Source organism: Meriones unguiculatus, chromosome 6 (genome assembly GCF_030254825.1).
Source record: "Meriones unguiculatus strain TT.TT164.6M chromosome 6, Bangor_MerUng_6.1, whole genome shotgun sequence".
NCBI lineage: Eukaryota > Metazoa > Chordata > Mammalia > Rodentia > Muridae > Meriones > Meriones unguiculatus.
Window position 1 is genome coordinate 24,170,335 of NC_083354.1, and position 24,348 is coordinate 24,194,682.

Sequence of the window (24,348 nt, forward strand, 5' to 3'; positions counted from 1 at the left end):
TTTCAGTTTTGCTTATTAGGGTTTTTGTTTATTTTTGGGGTTTTGTTTGTTCTGTTTTTTAAGATTTTTTTTTTTTTTTTAAGTTTTGTTTTGGTTTTTGAGGCACGATGTAACTCTGAGTGACCAAAACTTGCTATGTAGACCAGCCTGGCCTCCACTCCCTGCCTTTGCCTTCTGAGTGCTAGAATTAAATACATGTGCCAACACATCTGGCCAGCCTTGTAATTTTTATGAGACTTCTGCTGGAGTGCCCACCCGACCAGGGAGACGGTCTTTATCCTGACCATACCCATGTGGCTGAATATGTGCAGGAAGGGAGAGGTTCATAAGCAACCGATGGAGGGGCTGGCTTGTGATGTTGGGCTAGGAAAGGAAGAAGTCCATGCTCAGGCAGAATTAAAAACAAGTTCTGGGCCTGAGTGTGTGGCTTAGTGATAAGGCTTGCTTACCGCTTGGGAGGCTGTGGGTTCTACCTACACAAGCCAAGCCCAAATGTAGCCTGGCGCTTATTTAGTTATGTCATTGGCTGCCCTGTACGTGCAGAGATGGGAAGATGAATTCCCTTTCCAAAGCTGTACACTTTGACTCCGTGGTTAACCGCTTTGCCCGAGGTCACACATCTAGACTGGTGCTGAGCCCAGACTGGTAGCCACGCCTTCTGGAGCCCCTCAGGTTCAGGCGTTGTCCAAAGTGGCCTTTTACGGTCCTCCATCCATGTTTAACCCTTTGACTCAGATTGATGAGTATCTACATGTTTGTCATTTTCTTCCTTCTTTTTCTTTATAAATCTTCAGCATATGGAATGGATAGCCGACCTCCCATGGCAATTTTTGAATTGTTGGATTACATAGTCAATGAGGTAAGTGCTGCCAGGTTTCCTTGACGTTGGGTTTAATTACTCAAGAAAGTAGTTACGGGCTGGTGAGATGGCTTAGTGGTTAAGCACAGTAGCTGCTCTTACAGAAAACCGGGTTCAATTCCCATCACCCACAGAACAGCTCACAACCACCCATAACTTAAGGTCCAAGGGAACTGACACCCTTCTCTGTGGGCGCTGCATGCATGTGGTGCACAGACATGCATCCTGGCAAAAAAAATAAAAACAAAACAAAAATCCAAACAACCAGCTAAATAAACAAACAAAAATAAAAAAAAAACCATATATAAAATAAAACGGGGGGGGGGAGGAACAAGGGAAAAGAAAAACAACAATAAAAATAGTACTTATGAGTGTGTAGCGGCAGACCTGTGATGCCAATACTCAGTGAGACAGAAGAGTTCCCAGCCTGAGGCAGGCCTTGAACTGCATACATAGTAAGGTCCCTGTCTCAGAAGAGGGGTGAGAGGGAAAGCCATGGCTGATTTGGTCAAGATGCCTGTGATTGTTCACATGCTGTGGTCCTCGGGATGCCTGTGCTTTGCTCTTGGAATTGTCAGCTCAGAGTCCTTCCTTCTTTCCCAACTTCAGGGGCCTCTCAGTCACCCAGTGATATTTGCCTGTCTTCATTTACTAGGCTGTCCAGTGCATTTACAAAGTTCTGAGCACAAGAGGTGTGAGGAGGGGGAAGTGGGATGGACCAACGATGGAAAAGCAGGAGCCCCTAGTCTCCATGGTGGTTAAGTGGGGCGAGGGAGGGGTTCATGAATGTAGAACTACAACATAAAGGTTCGGGTTCTTATTTTAAGTGCTGCTAAAAAGCTGTGACTATAGAAAGAGATGTGGAATATGTTATCAATTCTGTGAAAGAAGGAAATTACTTCTGGGGGAGGTGGCTCAGACCTGTAATCTGAGCACCTGGGAGGCCAAGGGAGAATGTCATGAATTCTAGGCTAGTCTGTATTATGTCTCAAAGTAAAGGAGGGAGGGGGGTGAGAAAAATATTTTTTAATGTATATGTCTATAAAATGATTAAAAATTTCAAACTCTTGCTACTCTTGGCTGACTGTAAAGAACATACCACTTGGAAAGTCTACTTATAATTAAGTGTACATTAAGGAAAGAGGAGACTTGCCCCAAGGTTTGTTCAGGAGTAGCCTGGGGCAATACAGGACGTGAGAGGACCCAGTGGGCCAGCACTCTGCCTTGAAGGAGGAGCAGCCTTGGCAGTTGATCAGAAGGGATGAGTGCTGGCATGTTTCAGAGGCAGCACCAGGCTCAGATAAGGCCATCACCTGTCCATGACTTCTAGAAATTATAGGTTATCTTCTTGTGTCCTTCTCTGAAAACAGACCCTTGAAGGTACAGAAAAGCCCATTTTCTATTAGGAAAACTTCTGGTTACTTCTCTACTGGGTGCAGAGCAGTATAGCAGGCAGCAAGGGGCAAGGCAGAGCAGCACAGGCTTGAGGGCTTCATCAGTGCAGGCTAGGCCATCCATCATCCTCTGTCTGTTGGAGCCCAGATGGCTCCGGGTGGGAGGCCTGTTGAGGAGGTGGGCTGGAGCACCTGTGAGCTCTGCACACTGTGCTCACTTTGTTCTCACTGTTCTTCAAACCAGCTGGGTAGGCCAAACTGCTTTTGCCCTCTTCACTTAGGTAAGGAAACTGAGGCTCCGGAATGGGCAATAGCCTTCTTTTATTCATTCCCCGACCCCAAGAGCATTTGCTAGCACCTAGTCTTTTCTTGCCTTGCCCCCTGCTGCTCAGGAGCAAACATTGTCTTCTCTTGAATATTCCACACAACATCTCAGCAGCTGGAGGGGGGTGCTCAGTTTACAGGGTGGGTGGGGCTTGTCTTGGGCTTCTGTTCTATAATCTTGGTTGTAGCTGACCTTAAATTGATTGACAAGGCCTTCAGGGTGAGAGGGCTTGCTGGGCTTTTTAGTAGGGGGCTTTTATTGTGGTGTTCTGCCGTGCAGGGGTTCAAACCCATGCTTCATGCATGCTATGCAAGCCCTCTATCACTGAACTGAGCCACTCCTACGGAACCAGTGTTAGTTCCATTTGTTTTAGATAGGGTCTCATGTAGCCTGGACTAGTCTGAAATGCCTCAGCACCCCCAAATGCTGGGACTGTAAGCAGGCACCACCTAGCTGTTTTTTGTTTTATTTTGCTTTTCCTCAGACAGCGTTTCACTGTGGGGCCTGACTGGGACTCGCTATGTAGACCAGGGTGGCCTAGAACTCAAGAGATCCGCCTGCCTTTCATTACAGCTATATCTTAAGTAATGTTTCTCCCAGAAGAGCTACACAGTTATGGATACAGGTCACATCAACTGAGATTTCCTAGCGCTGCCGCCAGGATCCTTCCAGGGACCTGGGAGCAGCCTCCTTGCTGCAGCTATGGGCAGTCCTCATCCATATCAGCCTCTGCCAGTGAACGATTTATCAACCGCCTTCCTTGGGGTTCAGAGACAGGTTTTGTTTTGTGGCTTTTAGGGTTACTGTCAGGTCTGAGTGGTGCCTCCTATTTTGTGCATCCCTGGAGCTTTTGCTGTTGGCACACCCAAGCCTGTCACCACTCTTACACGATTATTCATCTGCATTTGAGTGTCTAAGCTTAGAGGGTTCTAGAGCTAAAGTTCAACCTTACTCCATAGGAGAGTGAACAGGCTGAGGGGAACATGGTTTGTTCAGTCACCAGAGTGGTAGAACACTTGAAGTGGGCCCAGCAAGGTGAGACAGGAGGAGCTGGACTTCCTAAGGCCACTTTCCTGGATCTGATGAGGGCAGCAGTGGCCAGAGGCATGGGTGTGATGGGCAGGTGACTGGAGCGGGAGTTAAAAGAGTGTCTGACATGTTGACATGTTTACAGCCTCCTCCAAAACTGCCCAGTGGAGTATTCAGTCTGGAATTTCAGGATTTTGTGAATAAATGGTAAGTTTGTGTCATGTTTCTGAGAACCCCCTAGCCTTATCCTTTTCCCTCTTGATTAACCCTTGCTGTTGCCATACCCCTTTTAGTGCTGGGACTCAGGACTATCTGATCCTGGGTGCTACTCTTACTGGAGCTGCAGTGATCATCCTGTTGCTTTCTGACCTTGATTTAACTGATCAAGACTTACATGCGTAGGCATGATGGCATGCCTATCAATGGAGGATGAGCAAGGCTCAGGCACTGGCTCCTCAGCTTTCAGTTTATGGGCAGACATGTGACTGGGAACCATACTCTCACATTATTTCTTTCTTCTTTTCAGCTTAATAAAAAACCCCGCAGAGAGAGCAGATCTAAAGCAGCTTATGGTGAGTCGCAGAGCTTCTTTACTCATTTCACTGAGCCATTTTTCTGCCCTGCCCCACTCCTCATACTTGAGGCTGCACAGTGCCAGACGTCAGTCTTCTCTGGCCTCTTGTGAGTTACAGGGGGACGTGGGACGCACTTTGCTGAGGATAGCCCCCTTGGTCGATCTCCATCTGGTTCTCGCTTGATGGCAGTGGCACAGGAATGTGACACTCTTAAGATCCAGATGACTCCATGACCAATGCAGCCTTGATAATAAGCCATTGAACTGCCCAGAGACACAGGTGCCAGAGCCAGCCAGCAAAGTCGAACAGTATCTGGATGGGGAGTGAGGACTGAAAGAAATAAAGCACGACACAAGGGATCATCTGAGAGGACCGTCAGTGACTGCTGAAGCCCTGAGCTTATTCAGCAGCTCCTTTTTATAAGCAAAACAAGGCACATCAAGACAAGGAAGGGGTTCATGGAGCAGTCAAACTTGTTTTTTTAGGCCACTTCTCTGTATAGCAGAAAGGGTCCAGGGTCACACAAACAAGCTAAAGGAACTTGGCAAAACATCTTGCTTATCTCTATTTTAAGGTAACGGCCAGGGCAGACATGTTTTCCGATGAATACTCAATAACAAAGCAGCTTGCCAGGCAAACAGCTCTCTCCACACAAGGGTTTCCCCCAGGCCTTCACGGCTTCTGTGTGTGGCAGATGGGGTCTCTGGGATGCAGCTGGCCTACTTACTGCTCAGTGGTGAGCAGCATCCAGGAGGTGCCCAGGCCAAGACTCTTGCTTTTCCTCCCTGGTCGTTTTTAACAGCATCTTCTTTCCCTGTTCTCCTGCACACAGGTTCACGCCTTCATCAAGAGGTCTGATGCAGAGGAGGTAGACTTTGCAGGCTGGCTCTGCTCCACTATCGGGCTTAACCAGCCCAGCACACCGACCCATGCCGCCAGCATCTGAGCCTTTGGGAAGCAGCAAAGAGGAATCCTCTGCCCAGTGGCATGCCATGTTGCTTTCAAGCTTCTCCCATGCTTGTCTCTGTTCAGACGTGCATCCCATCTGTGACAAAGGATGAAGAACACAGCATGTGCCAAATCGTACTTGTCATTTTTTAATATCACTGTCTTATCACTATGGTTACTCCCCTGAGTGGATTGGCTTTGTGCTTGGGGCTATTTATATGTTGATCAAACACATGCCAAGCTGAACTACAGTGAAACCCTGGTGGCCTGGGTGGTCATCCTTCCTGATGTTTGCACTGCTGTTGATGTTCTGTGACTAACTGGCTGGCTGGATTGTCAGGATTTTCGGACCCTTGGTACTTCACTCTTGCTGGTGACCTCTCAGTGTGGAGAGGGAGCCTTGTGAGACCTTTCACAGGCAGTGCATGGAAAGCATGCTTTACTGCTACTGAAATGATCATCCGAATGTGTACATCATGGCATTTTTATTTTTTGCTTTTGGTATAGAACTCAGCAATTCCTGTCAAAAAGCTAACCAGAGCCCATCACTGCCATGATAGCTCGGGCTTCAGTCTGTCTACTGTGGTGATTTTCCCAACTTCTGGTTGTATTTCTATGTTTTTAAATATACCGTGTGGGGTATTTAGTGGCTTATGTCTCTCAGTTTGGGTTAGGGTCTCTAAGTTGGTGGTTATTTTGAATGTGTCAGAGCTGTCCTTCCTGGAACCCAAGCAGCAGTGCTACTGTAAACAACGTGCGCAGTGCCTACAGACTGTGTGAGGCCCTTTAGCCATTTTAACCCAGATGGCTATCAAGTCCAGCCTCCTGTTCTAATAAAAATACTATCAGGTTAAACTAAAGAGGACACAGAAGATATTCCTGCTTTTGTGGCGGTCCTTTCCGTTTCTTTTAGGGTGTGGTGGTTTAAACACGTATAGTCATGTGTTTGAATGACTGGCCCTTAAAGAGTGGCACTATTAGGAGGGGTGGGTCACTGTAGAGGGCTTTTTGGAGGGGTGGGTCACTGTAGAGGGTTTTGAGGTTTTCTGTGTTCAAACTCTGCTCAGTGTTCAGTCTCCTGCTGCCTTCAGCATCAAGTGCTCTCGACTCCTCCAGCACCCTATCTGCCTGCATGGTGCCATCCTTTCTGCCATGATTTAATGGACTAAACCCCTGAAACTGTAAGGCAGCCCCAATTGAAGGTTTTCCCTTATTGCTGGGAGTTTGAGGCCAACCTGGTCTACAAAGTGAGTCCAGGACAGTCAAGGCTACACAGAGAAGCCCTGTCTCAAAAAAGCAAAACAAAACCAGGAAAGGGGAGGGGAAGAAAATTGCTGTGGTCATAGTGTCTCTTCACAGTAATGAAAGCCCTAACTAAGATTTAGCCAGGCACTGAGGTGGGAGTGAAGACAGGAACACAGCTGGAAGGCGTAACTACACTGTCTTTTGAGAGTTTCTGTTTCTGATAAGAACACCCAGGGACAAAGGGGTTTATTTCAGCTTACAGCTAGCTTTTATTTAGCCACCATACTTGGGAAGCTCTGTGAGGTTGAGGCTGACCTGGCCTATACAGTGAGTTCCAGAACAGCCAGGGCTGTGTAGAGACCTTGTCTCAAAAGCGAGGTGTTAGAGGTGCACGCCTTTGATCCCAGTGCTTACTTCTCTTAGAAGATAGAGGCAGGTAGAACTCTTGAGTTTGAGGCCAGCCCAAACTATACTGAGAAACCCTCTCTTGAAAAACACAAAAGACACTCCCCTCCCCCCCAAAAAAAGTCAAAACTAGGCAGTACACACACACTGCTCTGCGCAGTGGGCTAATGGGTCTCCTGCAACTCCAGTCTTTGGACCAACTCTTCTCAGGCAGAAGAGTGACTCCTACCACCCTTAGGACCTGTGCCTGAGGATAGTTTATTTACACAAGGGGAAAAACTGTAGGTGGGTGTCTTACAGTTTCTGCTGCTGTGGTAAAACACCGTGGGATTTACTTGGCTTACATATCCTGAATCACAGTCCACTGAAGTAAACCAAGGCAGGTATTGACAATGGGGAGGAGGGAGGGGCACCATAGGAATGCTGCTTAGTGACTTGTTCAGTTTCTTTAATAATAGCACCCAGGACCGCCAGCCCAGGGGCTGGGCCCTCCCACCGCAATAAGAAATGCCCAAAGCCCGGTCTTAAAAGAGACAATTTCTCAATTGAGATTTCCTCCTCTCAAATGACTGTGGCTTGGTCAAGTTGACATACACCCAGCCAACACAGTGGGCTTAGAAACCTGCCTGAGCAAAATTATGAGCTAGTTCTCACAGACCATTCCTTTGATGTAGCAGGACCTTCCAGCAGCCACGCTCACATGAGGGCCTTGCTGGTGTGAGAGCCTTCATCACAGTCTGGTCAGTCTGCTGTGCTGGGAAATGGTTTCCCTTCAGTACTTTGAATTAACTACACCTTCCGGGGAGGAGAGATACTCCAGCTGCTGGCTTCATTGTGACTGAGGCAGCTGTAAAATCAGAAAAATAAGATGTGGGACCCAGGACCCAGGCGTACTTTTTAAGGGTACAGTTGTGCAATTACGAGGTACAGTTGAGATACCAGCTACATTAGAAACTAGGTACCCCACAAACATTTGCTACTCAGCTCTGAGGGATTACTCTTTGGACACACGTATGCTTACACACATATGTACGTACACAAGCAAAATATATCTTAAAAAAAACAACAACAACAACAAAACAACCCAGCAGTCATATGCAGGTGACGTTGTTCTGTGGTAAGGTAGTGATGCTTGTTGACCAAAGTTCAACCCTTGGGACCCACGTGGAAGACTTCTGTAAATTGTCCTGTGACTTCCTCATGTATACTGTGATATACATGTACACGCATACACGCACATGCAAAATAAAGGAAATATAAACCGTGGTGACAATGTCAGCTACCCTTGAGACCATCTCATCAATATTCCTTGATTTCTTCTTTGGGAGAATACCTTACACAAAATTGATGTGTGTACTGTGTTGTATAGGTAACTGTCAGCATGGGTGTGTGTATGTAAGATGCATTTGGTATGCACATGTGTGGTGATGGCCAGAGGTTGCCAGCAGTTTTCTTTTTCTCTATTAATTTGTTGAGACAGGGTCTCTCTATGTAGTCCTGGCTATCCCAGAATTTGTTGTGTAGACCATCACACTGGCCTCACATCCAGCCTCTGCCTCGCCCCCTTGACTGTCCCTGGTAATGACTGAAGCTTTTTCAGAAAAAAAAAAAAAAGATGGAATAGAGTACAAGTTTATCTCACTTAGCATAATGCTCCAGCGATTAACCCATGCTCAGACCTTGTATCGGGTTTTGTTTTGGTTATAGTCTAGGTGGACTCAAAGCGGATGGCAATCACTCCTGCTAGAACATGCCAAAACCTGAGATTATAGGTGTGTATATGCCAACGCTAGCTGAAAGTCCTCTTTTTTTGTTTTGATTTTTTTGAGAAAGCGTTTCTCTGTAGTCTTGGACTTGCTTTGTGGTCTCAAGCTCACAGAGATCTGCCTGCCTCTGCCTCCCTGAGTGCTAGGATTAAAGGCGTGTACCATATGGCTAAAGAACACTTTCTGAAGCTTGCTCTTCTGAACCCTTTCTCTGAGTGTTGGGATTAACAGAGCGCATCTCCAAGCCCAGTGTCACTACTTCAGATAGGGTCTTTCAGTGAACTCAAGACTCACTGGTTTGGCTAGGCGGGCTGGCCAGTGAGCTACAGGGATCTGTTGGTCTTATCCAAAGTGCTGGGGTTATAGGACTATAACACTGTGCCCAGCTTCTTACATGGATTTTGGGGCTCCAAACACAGGTCTTCATATTTGTATGTAGACACTGTACCGACTGGGCCTCACCCATTCACAGGTATAAACCCTCTTTCCTATAGGCCCTACAGCCCAAGATGACATCTTTGAGATTAAGTGCCAGAGACTTAGGAGTTTTGTTTGTATAACTAACCCTAGCTCTTGTCCCCTTTTACGAATCAGATTCTTCCTCCTCCTCTTCTTCCATCTCTTCCTCCATAGGGTTCCTTGTGCTCAGCTTCAGTGTGGTTTGGTTGATTGATGCTTCATTGTCTACATGCATGGACATCTGTATAAAATAAGAGCATTAGTATTAACTGGAAAGGAGCCAAGCCTCAAAACAGCAAATTCTTTAAAATCAAATCTCATTTGTGGTATTGGAAAGATACCGTTAAAGAGTACTTGTTGCATGCCAGGCACACACCTTTACTTCCAGGACTCAGGAAGCAGAGGCAGGTGGATCCTGAGTTCGAGGACAGCCTGGTGTACAAAGTGAGTTATAGGACAGCCAAAGCTACACAGAGAAACCCTGTCTCAAAAAAACTAAAACAAAACAAAAATTTGGGTCTTTAGGCCCAAGTTCCAGTCCTAACATCCATGCTGGACAGCCCACAAGCCCTAACCCTAGGGTATCTGACACTTCTATGGGCACCAGCGTTCATTCGTTTGTCCATCCATCCATTCATATACATACACACAGTATAAAGAAATCTTTAAAGCTAAAAAAATTCAATTGTATGTTCCTCACATCTTTATGACCGAGAGACATGAGCACTTCCCTGTTTCCTGTTTCTCCCATTACTGAAAAGGGGTAAGAATAACTGCTTCATATTTACTAAAATGTTAACTGATTAAATATAAAGTCCTTTTCAAAACCATCAACAAAATAACTGTGTAGACTACACAGCTAATCACAGAATTTTGGAAATACGAGGTATTTAGGAGGAGTCTGATTGGCTTTGCTGAAGGCTCTTGGTAAGAGTGAGTGGCCTAACACCTGCAACTCAGCCGTTAGCCCCTGCTTTGTACTTGAAGCCACACTCACAGAGCAGTAGCTATGACATCTTTTTAAAACCAGTCACGTTTCTAAGTAGGATGTGAGGGCACAGGCCTGTAATCTTAGGCAGAAGGAAGAACATCGGAAGGCCGGCATGGGTCCATAAGACACCGCTTCAAAGCAAAACCCAGCACCTCTACCACAACCACTACTGGTTTCTTGGGGTGCATCTGAGCAACTGGAAAGAAGGGCGTAATCTGAGATGAGGGCAGGCTGGGCATAGTGGTGCACACCAGGAGAGTAGAAGCTGCCTAAAATCTGACAAAGGATGAAAGACAAGCTATTGATTGAAGTGCAAATCATAGGGGCTGGAGATGCAGCTTACTGGTTGCTCACCATGTACGAAGTTCCAGGTTCAGTGCATAGGAAGTTCCCCTGTGCCCCCAAATATTTGATTGGCAGTTCCCAGAGTCCTCTGGACTTGATAATAATTTGCCACACAGTATTTGTCTGCCCAAGCAGCAAGGGCACACAATGGGACTTCACACTCTATTTAGAAGGCTATCCTTGACTGCACTTACATCATGGAGCTGCTCAGGTGCCGGCTGAGAGGAAGGCATCGCAGTCCCTCCTCGAGAACTTATCATGGATTGGAGGGCCAATTCTTCAACCTAGGAAAGAGGAGTGGATGACATTTTACTGAGTATTCTGCTGGCTTACCAAAGAGAATGAACTCTACTGGATGCTGTAAAGGTTGGCATGATGAGAAAGAACTGCTCATAATCCCTGTACTGCTCTAGAAGAGCAGGGGGAACCTTAACTCTTTTTTTCTTACCTTTTCCCCCACCCCCTCAGACAAGGTCTCACTATGTAGTTTTGGCTGTCCTGGAACTAGATTTGTAGACCTGGTTAGAGGTGTTGAGTTTACAGATATCTGCCTGCCTATACCTCCCAAGAGCTAGGATTAAAGACATGTACTGCCACGCCCAGTTCAGTAATGTAGCTGGGTGTGAAACTGTATGCCCGTAATCCCCGCACTGGAGGAGGCAGAAGGATCAACTTTGAAGAAAACCTGGGCTACAGATTCAAGACCAGCCTGGGTTACATAGGGAAGCAATTTCTCTCTCTCTGAGACACATACACACAACACAAAGCCAGAAGTCAGCTGGCTCCACAGACACAGATGGATGTCCTAAGCCTGAGCTTGTCTACTCATTAATGAGAAAGTGAAGGCAGAGAATTATAAATGCACGTGCTTCCTGGGGTCATCTGCAATCCATGATAATTAAGTGCTTCAAGAGGTACTGTTCCAATAGCTGCCCCGAGGAAAACTGCTTATCATTTTCTATACCACAGGTATACAAGCTCAGACTACAAAGGGCTTCTGTAATCTCCCTGTCACACTTAAAGATCTTGCCTATGAGTGGTGAGCAGGGGTTACCACGGTCATTTCACAAGGGCCAAATTACCCCTACATCTAGGAAGTGATCAAGGCAGCTCGAGCGGACAAGTTTCTCTCCCGGACCTCATTCGCACCACAGGAGGATCTACGATTCTCTTCTAGCTTTGCAACACTAAAGCCCTTTTCAGGGAATATAAACACTAGTAAGCAGTAGCTGATACGTGGGCGGGCGGGCGGGCCGGGGTGGTGGTGGGCTTAGGGGTAAACCCGACGAACACCTAGTGGCCGGGAGCGGTGGGGAGCGAGCTGCCCGGGGCTTCACCGCCGCGCCGGGGGCCCGCTTACCTTGAGGCGGTTCAGTTGGTCGTGCAGGACCGCCTTTAGACGCAGCAACGTCTCCTCCTCCTTGCGGAGCTCCTGCAGCCGGCTCAACATCCCCTTCCACCTCCTTAGGGCACTGCCTTCTGCCGGGCGCGCGGCGATGACGCCACTTCCGCCTGCCGGAAGCAGCCGCGGGCCGCAGGTTCATTGTTTTCCAGCTGCATGCCGGTCCAGTAGGAATCTGGAGTGTGAAAGCACGGTACAATGGAATCCCAAGGAGCACGGAGACTCTAGTCCACCTCCTTCCACGTGCCACAGAAAGCGCCTTCACTGCAGCACTTTCAACGTGCTCTTCCAAGTGGCTTTACTCCACAAAGGCTGGAGACATTTTCAAGCATAAACTAAATTAGCAATTCATAGCTCACAACTTGTGCGGGACCTTTAAGTTGTTCAAGAAACTTCCATTTTCCAGGGGAGAAGAAAGCTAACTTGTTATAACGTAGTTTTACCCGAGTTTACCTGCCTGTCAACAGTTTTGACCAAGTACCATGAAGGCAACAGGAACCGAAGCTAATTCTAGGATCACCAGATTGACATTTACAGTAGAGGTCACCGGGTCACCATTAAACAAGTAGCCACAATGTAAAAGTAATTAGCAAAGCTACCCGCTCTATTGAAAAACCATTTGTTTTCCATGTACTTGAGGCTCCTTGTAACATCATGCTCTCTGGTGGGTGCTCTAACTGCACTATTCATAGACCCTGGACCTTTGGGATTTCCTGATTTTTTTCATGTCTTACAACATCTGCTAATAGACTAAGTATCATTCCAGGTTTGAGGAAATCTCAAATTCATTTTATAAGACACTGTGATGTTGTACAAATTACAGCCTCAAGGATAAAATTTTATTAATAAGTTCTTGTTCCCCAATTCTGATGAGCTTGATCCATGGAAAACTTTCCACATGTAATGACACTCCCACCACCACCATTCCTGCTTAAAAAAAAAAAAAGTCTTTGGGAAATCCATAAAGATTCATACAAATTGTTTCTCACTGCATCTTTGATTAGGTTTTTATTCAAATAGACCTGTCTCTATTTGTTCTATGGAATGATACAAATTTTAATAGTTTATGCAGCAGGCTTTTTTTCTTCTGCAGTAGGTTTCTTCTCGGCTGGCTTCTTCTCAGCTGCTGGCTTCTTCTCAGCTGCTGGCTTCTTGACTGGGGCAGCCTTCTTTCCTGCAGGCTTCTTCATCTTCTTAACATCTACAGGCTTCTTTTCTTTCTTGCCTGCAGCCCCCTTCTCTGCCACAACCTTCTCTGACTTGGCTGCCAGTGCTGCTGCTGCTGCTTCCAGTTTCTTCACTCGGAGTTTGTGCTGGGGGGGAGGGGTGGAATAAGAGAATTAATAAGCGAATTGGCACACATCTTTCAACCCAGCACTTAGGGAAGGAAGGAGAAGCAGGTGATCTGTCATTTGCAGTGCAGCCTGGTTTAAACACAATGAATTCCAGGACAGCCAGGGCCATACAAAGAGACTGTCTCAGGGGAAATAAAAAGTATCAAATCTTAAAAAAACAAAAAAACCAGAACATAGCTTGAGACAGCAAATTATGGCTTACATTTCTGGCCTGGCGAAGAATGGTATTCCTGCGCATAGTCTTTGCGTAAGGGTTCAGCTTCAACATGATTCTCAGATTCTTCAGTGGATTCTTCTTCAAGACTCTACGCTGAATCTTCTTGCTATAAAGAGGTGGCATTCAATCAACATGTGTTCCTTTAAAAAGTCAAAGGGGGCTGTATCAAATGTTGTGCGGCAAGCCTCAAAACTTACCGTGGTGCTCGGAGGGCTCTTTGGATTTCCGGGCTTTTCAAGATTCTGCTAAGGTCTGTGTTCATCATCTTGTGCATGGGAAGGCTGGGGGGAAAAAAAACCCCACAAGTCCATATTCTTATCTAACTGAACACAAACCATAGGAATTATAATTTAAAAAGCTTAGCTCTCTAGGCAACTTCCACCTTAATTTTCATAATCATGGATCAACATTACCCCTCCAAGCAATAGGAAATACATAAAAAAATTAATGCATAATTTAGGAAAAATGTGGGGCAGGAGATATGGTAGATGGGTGAGGAGGCACACACCAGTAATCCTAAGGCAGGCGGTCAAGTCACAGGGCAGCCAAGACTAACACACAGAGAAACCCTGTCTCACACAAACAAAAGAGCACTGGCTACTACTCTCCCATAGGACCCAGATTAAATCCCTAGCAACATGGCAGGTCACAACTGCCTACCATTTTGGGAGGTCTGACACTCTCTCACAGACATACATGCAGTCAAAATACCAATGTACATAAAATAAAAAGAAACTCACTTATAGTTACTCTTGAGGGTAGCAGCCTTACGCCAAGTGCCATATAATTCATCTAACTTCCGGAAAGCACTTTCAGTCCAAATGCAGAAACGTCCCACATGCCCACCAGGAGCAAGTTTCAAAATGTTCAACTTGCTTACATTGAGCAGAGTAATACCTTTTAAAGGAAAGACGGGGAAACCTGCATTACTCAACAGGGGAAATACAATTTCTATGGCTTATTGAGCCAAATAGGCATTTAAAATGAATTGTGAGTCTTAGGCCACCATACTGGATGAACTCACTCATCTAGGCATCAGAACTTCCAAAAAATCATTATTATTTCAGAAACACGGACCATGAAGTGGAATCTCATCATAACCACATCTGAGTGAGCTTACGGAGAGCAGGCAGTTAAAATGTGTACAAGAATTTACCAGGGATGTTTCTGAAGGCCTTGATGATCCCATTGTCTTCGTTATAGATGATGCAAGGTCCCCTGCGCTGGATGCGCCGTCGGTTTCTCATTTTGCCCTTGCCAGCTCTCATCCTCTGAGAGGCATAGACCTAGAGAAGTACAACCTTTCTAACAGATCAATTTAAAAACAATCTGAGCCAGAGCGATGTCTCAACAAGTAAACGAGTTTTCAGCTAAGCCTCATGATTTGTTTGATATCTAGAAATTCACAATTTTTTCTATTATTCCATGTCTCAGATCTCAATTACCAAATGGTTATGACTTGCTCAGTAATAATCTTCGTCAACCTTCTGATTCAGCTTAATGACAGCAGGCAACTGTCACTGAAAACAGAGTAAGACGCAAATTACAACATCATTGCAAACAAAATTTTCATCAAGCCCTTTCTGTAAGAAAAAGACAGCAAAAAGACTTCACATTGTCTTCTTGCTTATACAGATGAATAAATTACTATTTTCTAAAAACAGAAATGACACCTACACTGCACTTGATAGGTGACCTACAGAGAACTTTATTTATTAACCACAACTCTCCCTTTGAAAGGAAGCTTTTGTAGTCAATATCCAATAACAACTCAAGTCTAATCACCTACCTTTAAATCTCAACTTATTTAAAACCAAAATCTTACAGTGTGATCACCAGACTGGGAGCACACATGTTGAACCTACCTTTTTGATGTCATTCCAGGCTTTAAGTTTCTTAAGCAACTGAACAGCCTCCTTGGTCTTCTTATATCCCTCAACCTTATCTTCCACCACCAAAGGCAGCTCAGGAACTTCCTCAATTCGATGACCTAACAAGGCCAAAATAATACATAATAGCAAAGTCTCAATTTTTGACAGGTCTCTCCTGGCTCTAGCATTGCCTAGCATCTCATCTCTTTCCACACCCCCAAATAAAAACAACATGCAGTCTGCCAGATCAGAATTTCCACTAATATCATGGAGTTCAGAAACACGGACCAATTTAGTGGAGTTTCATCATTTTGACAGTTAATCTAAATCTAAGGCTTATTAGTTGAAGCAAACAGAAACAATTCACAGAAGCAATTCACTTAACAAAGTTTAAGGTGTAAGATAGAACTAAACATCCTGTACCAAAGCATCACAGACCTTTAGACATCACCAAAGCTGGTAAGGCTGAGGCAGCCAGAGCAGAACAGATGGCATATCGCTTTTGGGTTGTGTTCACTCTGCGGTGCCAACGACGCCAGGTTTTGGTTGGCGCAAACATGCGGCCCCCACGACACATCTGTTTTCCTCGTCAAGAATAAACATTTTTTCAAATTTGGAGAATTAAGAAAGTTATGACTCGCTCAGTAACAATGTTCGTCAACCTTCTGAACCAGCTTACTGACAGCAGGCAACTGTCACTGTGAACAGAGTAAGACGCAAATTACGACATCACTGCAAGTTACCCCCCATAAAACATCTCCAGATTGTTGTCTGGCGATCTGATCCTTATTAAATAGTAATAATCCAAATCTAAGTGCAGTTGGTTAACTGCAAATGCCAACAACTAGAGAAACAGGATACATTTCCAAAGGCACCCTGGCCAGAACGGTGGGTCCCACCACCTCGAACTCTTGGAATTCGAGCCACAGCTCTGCCAGTACCCCAAGACTCAGCACTGGTCTGGTGACCTAAAATTAAGAAGAGAGAAGTTTTAGGTACTAAGCCAGTTTAACTCAAGACTTACTTCATGCATGATTAAGGCAGTATCAGAATAGCCAAGGCAAATCATATGATTCAGAAACACGGACCAATGGGATTTCATCACCAACTGCAAAGAACTTCTCAAAGAGCATACCCATGATAAATTAAGTCCATACCTGCCAATTCACTGACGGCATAGGGCTGCCTGTTGTTTTTCCTCAGGTTGGTGTGAACAAAGTTCACGATATCCGGTCGAATGGGGGCTTTAAACACAGCTGGCAATTTGACATTCTTGCCAGATGACTCCCCCTTTTCAGAGTACACTGATATGAGGGGACGGGCACAAGCCTGGAAGGGAAGAGAAAGCTAACTAAGACACAAAGCAAGTATTATCTCCTGGATCGGAAACCTAGATTTTTCTAAGTACAAATATAAGACTTGCAAGCAAATATAGTTAACAAGCCACAAGCCAGTACATAAATACACAGAATCCCCCAACAGAACCATATCATGCTGTAATAAGGAATATTCACTTGAGAGAACAAAAGCGTATTTATACCCACAACATTGGAGGCAAACTCTTCTCATCATTAAATGTGAGGAACTGATCTCTGTGAATGAGGCCACCCTGGTCTACAGAGTCCAGGACAGCCAAGCTACACACAGAAACTCTGCCTCAACTCCCACTCCCCCCAAAAAATTTTAAGGTACTATTTAATGAGATCATGTAAACTTTACCCTCCAAATTCAGAAAACCTTCCCTGCGAGGCCACATTTGTCCACTATTCCAGTTCCCCCCTCAATCTCATAGTCACTGTCTTCAACAAAGACTCTCACCTGAGGATGTTTCAGAACACCTGCTCACTTCTCTCTGACCTCATGTCCTATATGCTTTTCAGATTCCGCGATCAGAAGCACCTGTTCCATCCTCTCTCCCTAAAGTTATCACTAATCTATCCATAATCAATTTAAAGATGCACCTCAGGCCTGTCTCCAGCTTTTAATTTACTGTGGTCAGACCAACCTTAACCCGTTTTAAGTGTAGCAGAGATTTTTTTGTTTGTGGAAAAACAGTTTTAACTACTGTCTGTTCACTAGCTTAAGGTTCAGGCACCTAGATTTAATCAACGCAATTACTTTTTAAGCATTGGAGACCTTGCTTTTCTAAAAACGCTTTCACAGAGGCAGAGACAACGCTTCCCCTCCACGCTTTTCTTTGGAGATGGAGGCATTGCAACTTCACTGGACGGCAAGCACATGCCGCGCCAAGGCCCATGCCGAGTTGCCGTCGGGCGACCCCCAACCCCTGACAAGCCTCCGGCACCGGCTGGGTTTCCAGAAGCCTGGTTTCCCTAGAATTAAGGAAAGCGAGGATCACAAAGGTGCCTCTGCCATCCACCCTGCGCTGTCTCCCACGTTGCCTCTAAGATGGCTGCCGCAGTGCCCACAACCCAGCTCCCAACCATAAAAGGCGCCAGGAGATCCTCCCTTTGCCTCCTCTCCGCCAGGTTCCATGCTCTGCCCCCTGCTCCCTGCCCCACGGTGCGCAGAATGCAGGGCAAAGTCTGCTGTGGCAGCACTCCACTCACCATGGCGGGGAGAGGAGAAGGCCACGATCCTCTCAACCCGGCTGCTCCCGCAGGAAAAGGAAATGCCTCTCACCGCTACTCTCTATATATCCTTACACTCCTCTCGGCGCGCTGCCTCGCAACAAAGCCAAGTCCGAGACACAAGTTAGCGCTCTACGACACTGAAATATTAAAAAACAATCATATCATTACGTTACGTGTGTTAAAACCCTGTATCTATTCCTTTTTAAAGCTAAAAAGTGTCATTAGAAACGAGGGACTTCTTTTCGCGGAGTAATTCGTATCTCAACAAAATCTCGCGAGATGAGAGTTCTTGCTTTCTCCCCCCCCCCACCTCCTGTCACATATCTCTTTTAACTCTTTTTTTTTTCCCCTGACAGACGTGGAAGACTTTTGGAAGAGTAACTATCAAGGGATGCTTTAATAACTTGAAATGAGGTGTCAGCGTTGAGTCCAGGCGTCACTTAATACTGTCGTGTAGTTCCGGCGGGGCGGGGTCACGGCCTCTGACGTCACGGCGGGGCGCGCTCTTCGGTTCAGCTGCTCCGGGATGGACCGCGTCCCGGGCGGGACGTGGGCGCGTACGAACGGCGCAGCCGAGAGGCTTTACTCTGGCCTTCTGCAGTGAGTTGTGTTTGGGGAAAGGGATGGCACTTGTCGCTCTCGGCCTTTGTTCCCCGAGTCCTCGCCGCAGCCGAAGCTTCCGCGCTCTGCCGCTTCGCTGTGCGCTGGGCCGGGGAGGCGGGTCCCCGCTGTCCGGCGGGCTTTGGCTCTGCGGAGGCCCAGCCGCTAGCCTCCCGAGAAAACGTCAGTATTCACCTCAGAGAGTCGTAGCGACAAACGAGGAAAGGTCAATTTACTGTTCTTGCGGATGCGCACGCTTCTAAGTAGAGGCTCCCGGGGTACGGAGAAGTAGCTGTCACTCTCCTGCCTGTTGAGTGGCTCCTAAAAATAGAATTGGGTGGTTGTCCAGTCCGCTAGTTACCGTGTGGGCTACACTTGTGAGGATACTGAGAACGTGAGCTGGCTTTAAAAGACGCGATTGTTTCACTCTTTTCTTGATATTCTTGAGACCGGGTCTCTCATGGCCTAAAGTAGACACAGAATTCTCAGCAACCTTCCTGCCCAGCCTCCTGAGGCTGACATTAGAGGTGTGGGCCACCGTGCAAGAATTCATTCTGTTCCTTTATGTTACGAGTGGATTCTGTCAACATGAACATCTGAGCCAGTGACTCATCAGAATCATCCTGGAGGTTGTCAGACTACAGATTGATGGCCCCTGCCTCCAAGGCTTGTGATGTAAGAGGTCTGAAGTGAACCCAAAAAGTTTACCTTTCTAAATAAATTCTAGGTTCAAGGTGTTGCTGGCTGGGTATAGCCCGTTTTTTTCAAAAATGCTATAATTTTTAACTGCCATTATTGCTCTTCTGTTTACAAAAGCAGTAATGCTTTTTAATTTTATAGGAAATGAACTAGCGTGTGTATTTTTCTGCGTACACCCAGCTGTTGTGGAATTCTTTCTGTAGACCAGACTGGCTTTGAACTCAAGAGATCCGCCTGCCTCTGCCTCCTATACCAGACTAAATGCTTAAGAACGAGTGTTTTTAAAGAAGCTAATGATGTCTTTGAGCTTAGAAACTTTTGTTAGTTTTAACTGTTGTGGTCTAATGTAGCCCAGGCTGTCTTACTAGCAAAGGAGAGGTTTGGACTCTAACCATCCTGCCTCCATCTCCAGTGTGCTGTCATTACCGGCATGTACCATTATGCCCAATTTTTGAGGTGCTGGCAATGAAACCGAGGACTTCACACATATGTGAAGCACTCATATGCCTGAGTTATGTTCCCAGCTTCTGTGTTTGCTCTATGTTGGATAAAATTTACTTAGACCCATTATCATTACTAATTATTTCCTGGGTGTTGTTTGTCTTTCCATGTACAAACTCAGAAGTTTTCATTTATTGTATCTCACAGTGCCTACTAAAAAGATTCTCAGGGCTTCTCCAAGTCATTGCCACTAACCTGGGAAGAAATTACCATTCTTTCCAATATGACGTTTAACTCCAGAATTCCTTCAAGAGTTCTAAAGCTGGGCTAGAGAGAGGGCTCATTGGTTCAGAGCACTGTCTGCTCTTTCAGAGGTCCTGAGTTCAATTTCCAGTCAACCACGTGGTGGCTTGCACCATCTATACTGGGATCTGATGCTCTCTTCTGACCTGCAGGTGTACATGCAGATAGAGCATTCATCTACTTTAAATAAATAAATAAATCTTTAAAGGGGGGGGTGTGGAAAAAAAGAGAACTGACTCTAGCTTCCTTCTTTTCCCCTTTCCCGGCCTCCCCACCACTTCTGTTGCTTTCTTTTTTTGCTGAGGCTTGGAGATGGGGTCCTTGAGCATGCTAGACCCATACTCTACCATTGACCCCAGTCTCTGTGTTCTTGCCCATCCCCACTGTTCTGCTTTGGGCCATTATCATGTCTCTAAAATATTACAAGTTGTTCACAGTTATTTTTCTCCCATAGCTCTCAGTACCCCATAACTGATGGTTTACTTTTTGGATTCCTGTCAAGACTGCAGTTTTGTTTGCTATCCCTAGTAACTAGCAAGAGTGCTTGGGGAACAGTTGCTGAATGACTAAGCATTATCCTTGAACTATATGTAAAGGATAACCATCTTTAAGAGAAATTCACAGTCGTGGGCCAGAGAGATGGTTCAGCAGGTAAAAGTCTTATGCCATGGGACCACATAGTAGGAGGAGAAAATATCTCACGAATTTGTCCTCTGACTTTCACAAGCACACACTCACACACACATACACACAGGTGTAAGAAAATATAATAAGAGTCATATGTTTTCTTGTTCCTAGACCAGTTAGGTCAAATATCAGATCAAAATCATACATATCCTGAGATAACTGTTGGGCTCTTTCCCTGTAGATTAGGCTGGTATAGTACATATTTTGGTGTTTTATTTGAGTTGGCTAATGGTTTATAACTTTTTTTACGTTCTTTGAGATCACTGTTGAATACAGTAATCACAAAATAGGACTGAGCAGTTGGAGTACCACCTCTGGTGCATCACAGCCGCCTGCAGCTCCAGCTTTGGTGGAAGGGTCCAGTGTCACCTTCTGACCTCTTATCTTTTCCTAGTCTAATTGTTTCCCTTTCTGTAGCTATCCTTAGAGCTGTTGTAAGAACTAAGCTTTCACACTAATACATGAAGTACTAGCTAATTTCTGAGTTTAAATAACAAGACAGCCCCAGCAGCTCTATTTTTCATACATGGTTCTGCATTTCAGGAAATTTAATGAAGAAAAGAAAGGAGTCTCTAAAGACCCATTCATCTATGAGGTATGAACAATTTATTTGGTTTTAAACACAATGATCCTAAAAATCATAGCTTTTTAATCATGTTTTTTTTTTAATTAATTTACATATGCTAAATTTTACGCCTTTTGGATTTTGACAAATAGCATCAGGAGTGCTGCTATCCTCATTATCAAAATATACACAACTTCATGTCTAAAAATGTGCTCATTGTAGAGGAATTTTAATTCAGAACGTGGTTGCTCTGGCAAGAAATCACATCCAAAGACACCTTCTAGATCTGTGTGATTTGGTTGGAATACAAACACACCTTTAATCTAAGAGACAGAGGCAAGCAGGTCTCAGTTCAAGGTCAGCCTGGTATAGAGGAAGTTTCCAATAAAGAAAAGCTTTTCCAGGTGAGGTACATACCTTTAATCCCAAACATGAAGATGAAGTTAATTTGTAGAAGGAAGCACCCATGTTTGAAAGTGATGTCTAATTGAGTGGCAGAAAAGGTGACAAATCAGAGAAAGACTTGATAGAGTAGGATCTGCTTAACTCTCATGAGAAGAGAAAAAAAGGGAAGCTTCTTTTTTTTTTTTTTTTTTTTTTTTAAAAGGGAAGCTTCTTAATGGACAAGAGAGAGGAGGCAGTTTTATTGGGAGAGGTTTACAGAGAGAGGAAAACAGCAAGCCAGAGAATGAAAAGGAGCCAGATTAGAAAAGGTTGCAGGAGTTAGTTTGAGACCAAACAGAACAATTTAGAAGCTGAGAGAAAAACCAAATTGAATAAGTCAGCTGGGAGAGGAGTTTGAGCCAGAACAGCTAAGTTGAACCAGCCAGCCAAGAGCTCAGTAAGAGCAAGAAAGGGTGAGCTTATTAAGCAGTAAAATGTCAGAGGTTGAAAACACTCTAGGCCTAGGTTAGATCGTACGGAGGCTAGAGACTCCCAGGACGAGGCCTCGGTTAGCAGACGGAGGCAGTGAGCCTCCCAGACAACAATTCAAACAGCAAATAAAAGTTTCTTTTACAGCTCATGTTCCTGTATAAGCGTTTTCGTGTATCTAGTACCTGTAGCTGCTAATTTGCTTTCTGTCTCCATAGTTTTGCCATTTCCAGAATGTTGGTAAAGAAAAATAATATGGTTTCTTAGCTTTAGCTTTCTTTTTTGTTTGAGGCAGGTTCCCGCTGTGTAGCCTTGGCTTTCCTTAAACTTGATTTTTTAGGCCAAGCTGGCCTTGAGCTCAAGAGATCTGCCTGCTTTGCCCTCTGAGTGCTAAGATGAAAGACATGTGCTACCATGCCTGGCCCAGTGTTAGCTTTTTAATTGAGTATACACAATTCAGAATCATCCTTGTTGCTATGTTTCAATAGTTCATCTTTTTACTGTTAGTGTACTAGTTTGGTTATCCGGTCATGGTTTGAAGGACGCTTGGGTTGCTTGCAGATTTTTATAAGTATGAATACGGTTGCTGTAAATGCTTATATATTTATTAAGAATCTTGACTGGGTGTGGTGGCACAGGGCTTTAATCCCAGCACTTGGGAGGCAGGGGTGGCAGATCTCTTGAGTTTGAAGCCAGCCTAGTCTTCAGAACTAGCTTCAGGACAGCTAGGGCTACACAGGAAAACTTTGTCTTGAAAAACAAACAAAAAAGAAGAATCTGGTATGTGTTAGATGTTCCATAGTTAAATTCCTCATAGTTGGGAAGATAAAATCTGTATCTGTGAGAGAAAGAACCAGTAAATTATTTTTTTAAAAAAATGGCTAGGGCCTGAAGAGATGGCTCGACTATTAAGAACACTTGTCTTGCAGAGGACCTGAGTTCAGTTCTCAACACCGCATTGCAACTCATTGCAACTCAGCTGTCTCTTAACTCCAGTGCCAGAGAATCTGATGCCTTTTTATGACTTCTGAGAGCACGAGGCACACACATGTTACAGACATACATGCAGGCGAACGGACACATAAAATGAATAAATTTTTTTCCAAAACCAACCAAGTAGGGAGAAATAATTATGAATGGAGGTTAATGTCTATACATATCTACAATTACATAGGTACATGGGTAAAAATAATTTTTAACTTAAAAATCAGCAGATGGATAAAAACTAATAAAGACAAAGGACACGAATGAAAAATCAGCAGATGGATAAAAACTAATAAAGACAAAGGACACGAATGAATGCAAAATACAAATGCCATTCTCTCTCTTCTCTGTGTAGCCTTGGCTGTCCTAGAATCACTTTTTAGACTAGGCTGGCCTGGAACTCAGAGATCTGCCTGCTTCTGCCTCCCTGAGTGCTGAGATTAAAGGAGCTGCAATTCTCTTTCACTGTCAGAATTCTCACTAATCAGACTAAGAAACCAAGCACAGTCCCACCTGAGCATGGCTCTCTGCGTTCTTCCTCTGGGCTCTGGGTTCATTTTCTACAGCTTCAGTAGAGTAGCTTCAAGCCAAATTCATTTTCTTAACAGTTTTGGAAACAAAAGGTGTGAGATGAAGGTGTAGGCAGGTTGCGTTCCCCCTGGAGGCTTCAGAAAGCAACTCTTCCTGGATTCTTCCTGCTTGTTCCCAGCAGTCTCTGGTGTTAGATAGACCCTACTCCCCAACTCAAGTTATCTTCAGCTTAACTTGATTACACTTGCATATAAGGTCACATTTGCAAGAACTGTGGGTATCTTTAAGGGACACAGCTCAGCCCACAATAACTGAAATTTCAAAGGCTAGACTAACAGTATCCATATTCTCTGAACTGGTGTCCACAAGCTTCCGTGTCTGAGATTCAAATAAGCAGGGACAGTTACTATTAAGTACATTGGAGAGTGGTCACCTTAATTAGGGATCAAATACATGACAGTATACGTACTGCTAGATGATGAAAATAGCCATTGTGTTGATTAGGTTTTCTGACATATTTGAAGGACAACTTGGTTGTACCAGTATGATTTTAGGTATTCATTTTTAAAAAGTAATTCATGAATATTCAGTGTTTTTATTGCAACACTTAACTAGAAACTACCAAAACATAACATAGTATAGAATTACTATACCAGTAGAGCTGTGGTCTTAGGTATCCACAGGCCCTTAATAACAAGAAGGCGATTCATGATGTGAAATCTCTAGAACATCTTGTCTTGGTTATATGAATCATACCTGGATATCTGTTAGATGAGTATAATAGTTGACTCCCCAGAACCCACATAAAGCTGGAGGCAAGAACAGCTCCTGCATGCTGTCCTGAACCTCCAGATGTGTGCCCGTCATACGCATGCATAATAAATT

The 24,348-nt window shown here is 44.8% G+C and overlaps 4 protein-coding genes and 5 non-coding genes across 17 annotated transcripts in view; 2 read left to right on the forward strand and 7 right to left on the reverse strand.

The window, feature by feature from the left end:
• Map2k1 (mitogen-activated protein kinase kinase 1) overlaps window positions 1-5,990 on the forward strand; it is a 71,875-nt gene extending 65,885 nt beyond the window's left edge. Inside the window, exons 8-11 of the mRNA XM_021654213.2 lie at window positions 795-859; window positions 3,753-3,814; window positions 4,134-4,179; window positions 5,015-5,990. Of these exons, the coding sequence (XP_021509888.1) occupies window positions 795-859; window positions 3,753-3,814; window positions 4,134-4,179; window positions 5,015-5,128 (287 nt within the window). The 3' untranslated portion in view covers window positions 5,129-5,990. The remainder of the gene's footprint in view (window positions 1-794; window positions 860-3,752; window positions 3,815-4,133; window positions 4,180-5,014) is intronic.
• Window positions 4,547-11,857, reverse strand: Snapc5 (small nuclear RNA activating complex polypeptide 5). 2 transcript variants are annotated; one of them, XM_021654214.2, is made up of 4 exons: window positions 11,702-11,857; window positions 10,536-10,625; window positions 9,112-9,246; window positions 4,547-5,227 (listed from the first exon to the last, which is right to left on the reverse strand). In XM_021654214.2, the coding sequence occupies exons 1-3, from the start codon at window positions 11,789-11,791 to the stop codon at window positions 9,130-9,132; spliced, it is 297 nt and encodes a 98-aa protein (XP_021509889.1). In that variant the 5' UTR covers window positions 11,792-11,857; the 3' UTR covers window positions 4,547-5,227; window positions 9,112-9,129. The 2 variants fall into 2 exon arrangements, with proteins under 2 accessions (XP_021509889.1, XP_021509890.1); XM_021654215.2 differs by lacking the exon at window positions 4,547-5,227 and adding an exon at window positions 6,164-7,627.
• Window positions 11,858-12,721: 864 nt separating this feature from the next.
• On the reverse strand, window positions 12,722-17,913 carry Rpl4 (ribosomal protein L4). The gene is made up of 10 exons (XM_021654220.2): window positions 17,757-17,913; window positions 16,344-16,515; window positions 16,048-16,154; window positions 15,625-15,763; window positions 15,181-15,305; window positions 14,472-14,601; window positions 14,056-14,212; window positions 13,513-13,596; window positions 13,301-13,421; window positions 12,722-13,056 (listed from the first exon to the last, which is right to left on the reverse strand). The coding sequence occupies exons 1-10, from the start codon at window positions 17,757-17,759 to the stop codon at window positions 12,808-12,810; spliced, it is 1,287 nt and encodes a 428-aa protein (XP_021509895.1). The 5' UTR covers window positions 17,760-17,913; the 3' UTR covers window positions 12,722-12,807.
• Window positions 14,347-14,418, reverse strand: LOC132654932 (small nucleolar RNA SNORD18). The gene has a single exon (XR_009592533.1). It is a non-coding gene; the product is annotated as a small nucleolar RNA SNORD18 (small nucleolar RNA).
• On the reverse strand, window positions 14,776-14,874 carry LOC132654935 (small nucleolar RNA SNORD16). Its single transcript, XR_009592536.1, has one exon. It is a non-coding gene; the product is annotated as a small nucleolar RNA SNORD16 (small nucleolar RNA).
• Window positions 15,430-15,501, reverse strand: LOC132654933 (small nucleolar RNA SNORD18). Its single transcript, XR_009592534.1, has one exon. It is a non-coding gene; the product is annotated as a small nucleolar RNA SNORD18 (small nucleolar RNA).
• Window positions 15,825-15,923, reverse strand: LOC132654936 (small nucleolar RNA SNORD16). Its single transcript, XR_009592537.1, has one exon. It is a non-coding gene; the product is annotated as a small nucleolar RNA SNORD16 (small nucleolar RNA).
• LOC132654934 (small nucleolar RNA SNORD18) lies at window positions 16,229-16,296 on the reverse strand. The gene has a single exon (XR_009592535.1). It is a non-coding gene; the product is annotated as a small nucleolar RNA SNORD18 (small nucleolar RNA).
• A 287-nt stretch (window positions 17,914-18,200) lies between the features above and the next one.
• Window positions 18,201-24,348, forward strand: part of Zwilch (zwilch kinetochore protein) — a 35,047-nt gene continuing 28,899 nt past the window's right edge. For 2 of the 8 annotated variants that reach the window (XM_021654221.2, XM_060384922.1), the window contains exons 1-2: window positions 18,234-18,380; window positions 21,054-21,105. In XM_021654221.2, coding sequence (XP_021509896.1) covers window positions 18,307-18,380; window positions 21,054-21,105 — 126 coding nt within the window. In that variant the 5' untranslated portion in view covers window positions 18,234-18,306. Of the gene's footprint in view, window positions 18,381-18,639; window positions 18,659-21,053; window positions 21,106-24,348 lie in introns of those variants that run through there. The other 6 variants (XM_060384926.1, XM_060384927.1, XR_009592254.1 and 3 more) reach the window with 5 other exon arrangements.

Bases quoted from the DNA above. Each gene is read 5' to 3' on its own strand.
- Snapc5 (XM_021654214.2), bottom strand. From the start codon at position 11,791: ATGTTGAGCCGGCTGCAGGAGCTCCGCAAGGAGGAGGAGACGTTGCTG. The intron at 10,626-11,701 runs GTAAGCGGGCCC...CCTCTTTCCTAG, and splicing joins ACCAACTGAACCGCCTCAAG to GTTGAAGAATTGGCCCTCCA. The intron at 9,247-10,535 runs GTAAGTGCAGTC...TATTTTATACAG, and splicing joins CACCTGAGCAGCTCCATGAT to ATGTCCATGCATGTAGACAA.
- Rpl4 (XM_021654220.2), bottom strand. The intron at 16,155-16,343 runs GTATGGACTTAA...TCTTAATTTTAG, and splicing joins TGCCGTCAGTGAATTGGCAG to GTCACCAGACCAGTGCTGAG. The intron at 14,213-14,471 runs GTAAATTCTTGT...TTCCTTTAAAAG, and splicing joins GGCCTTCAGAAACATCCCTG to GTATTACTCTGCTCAATGTA.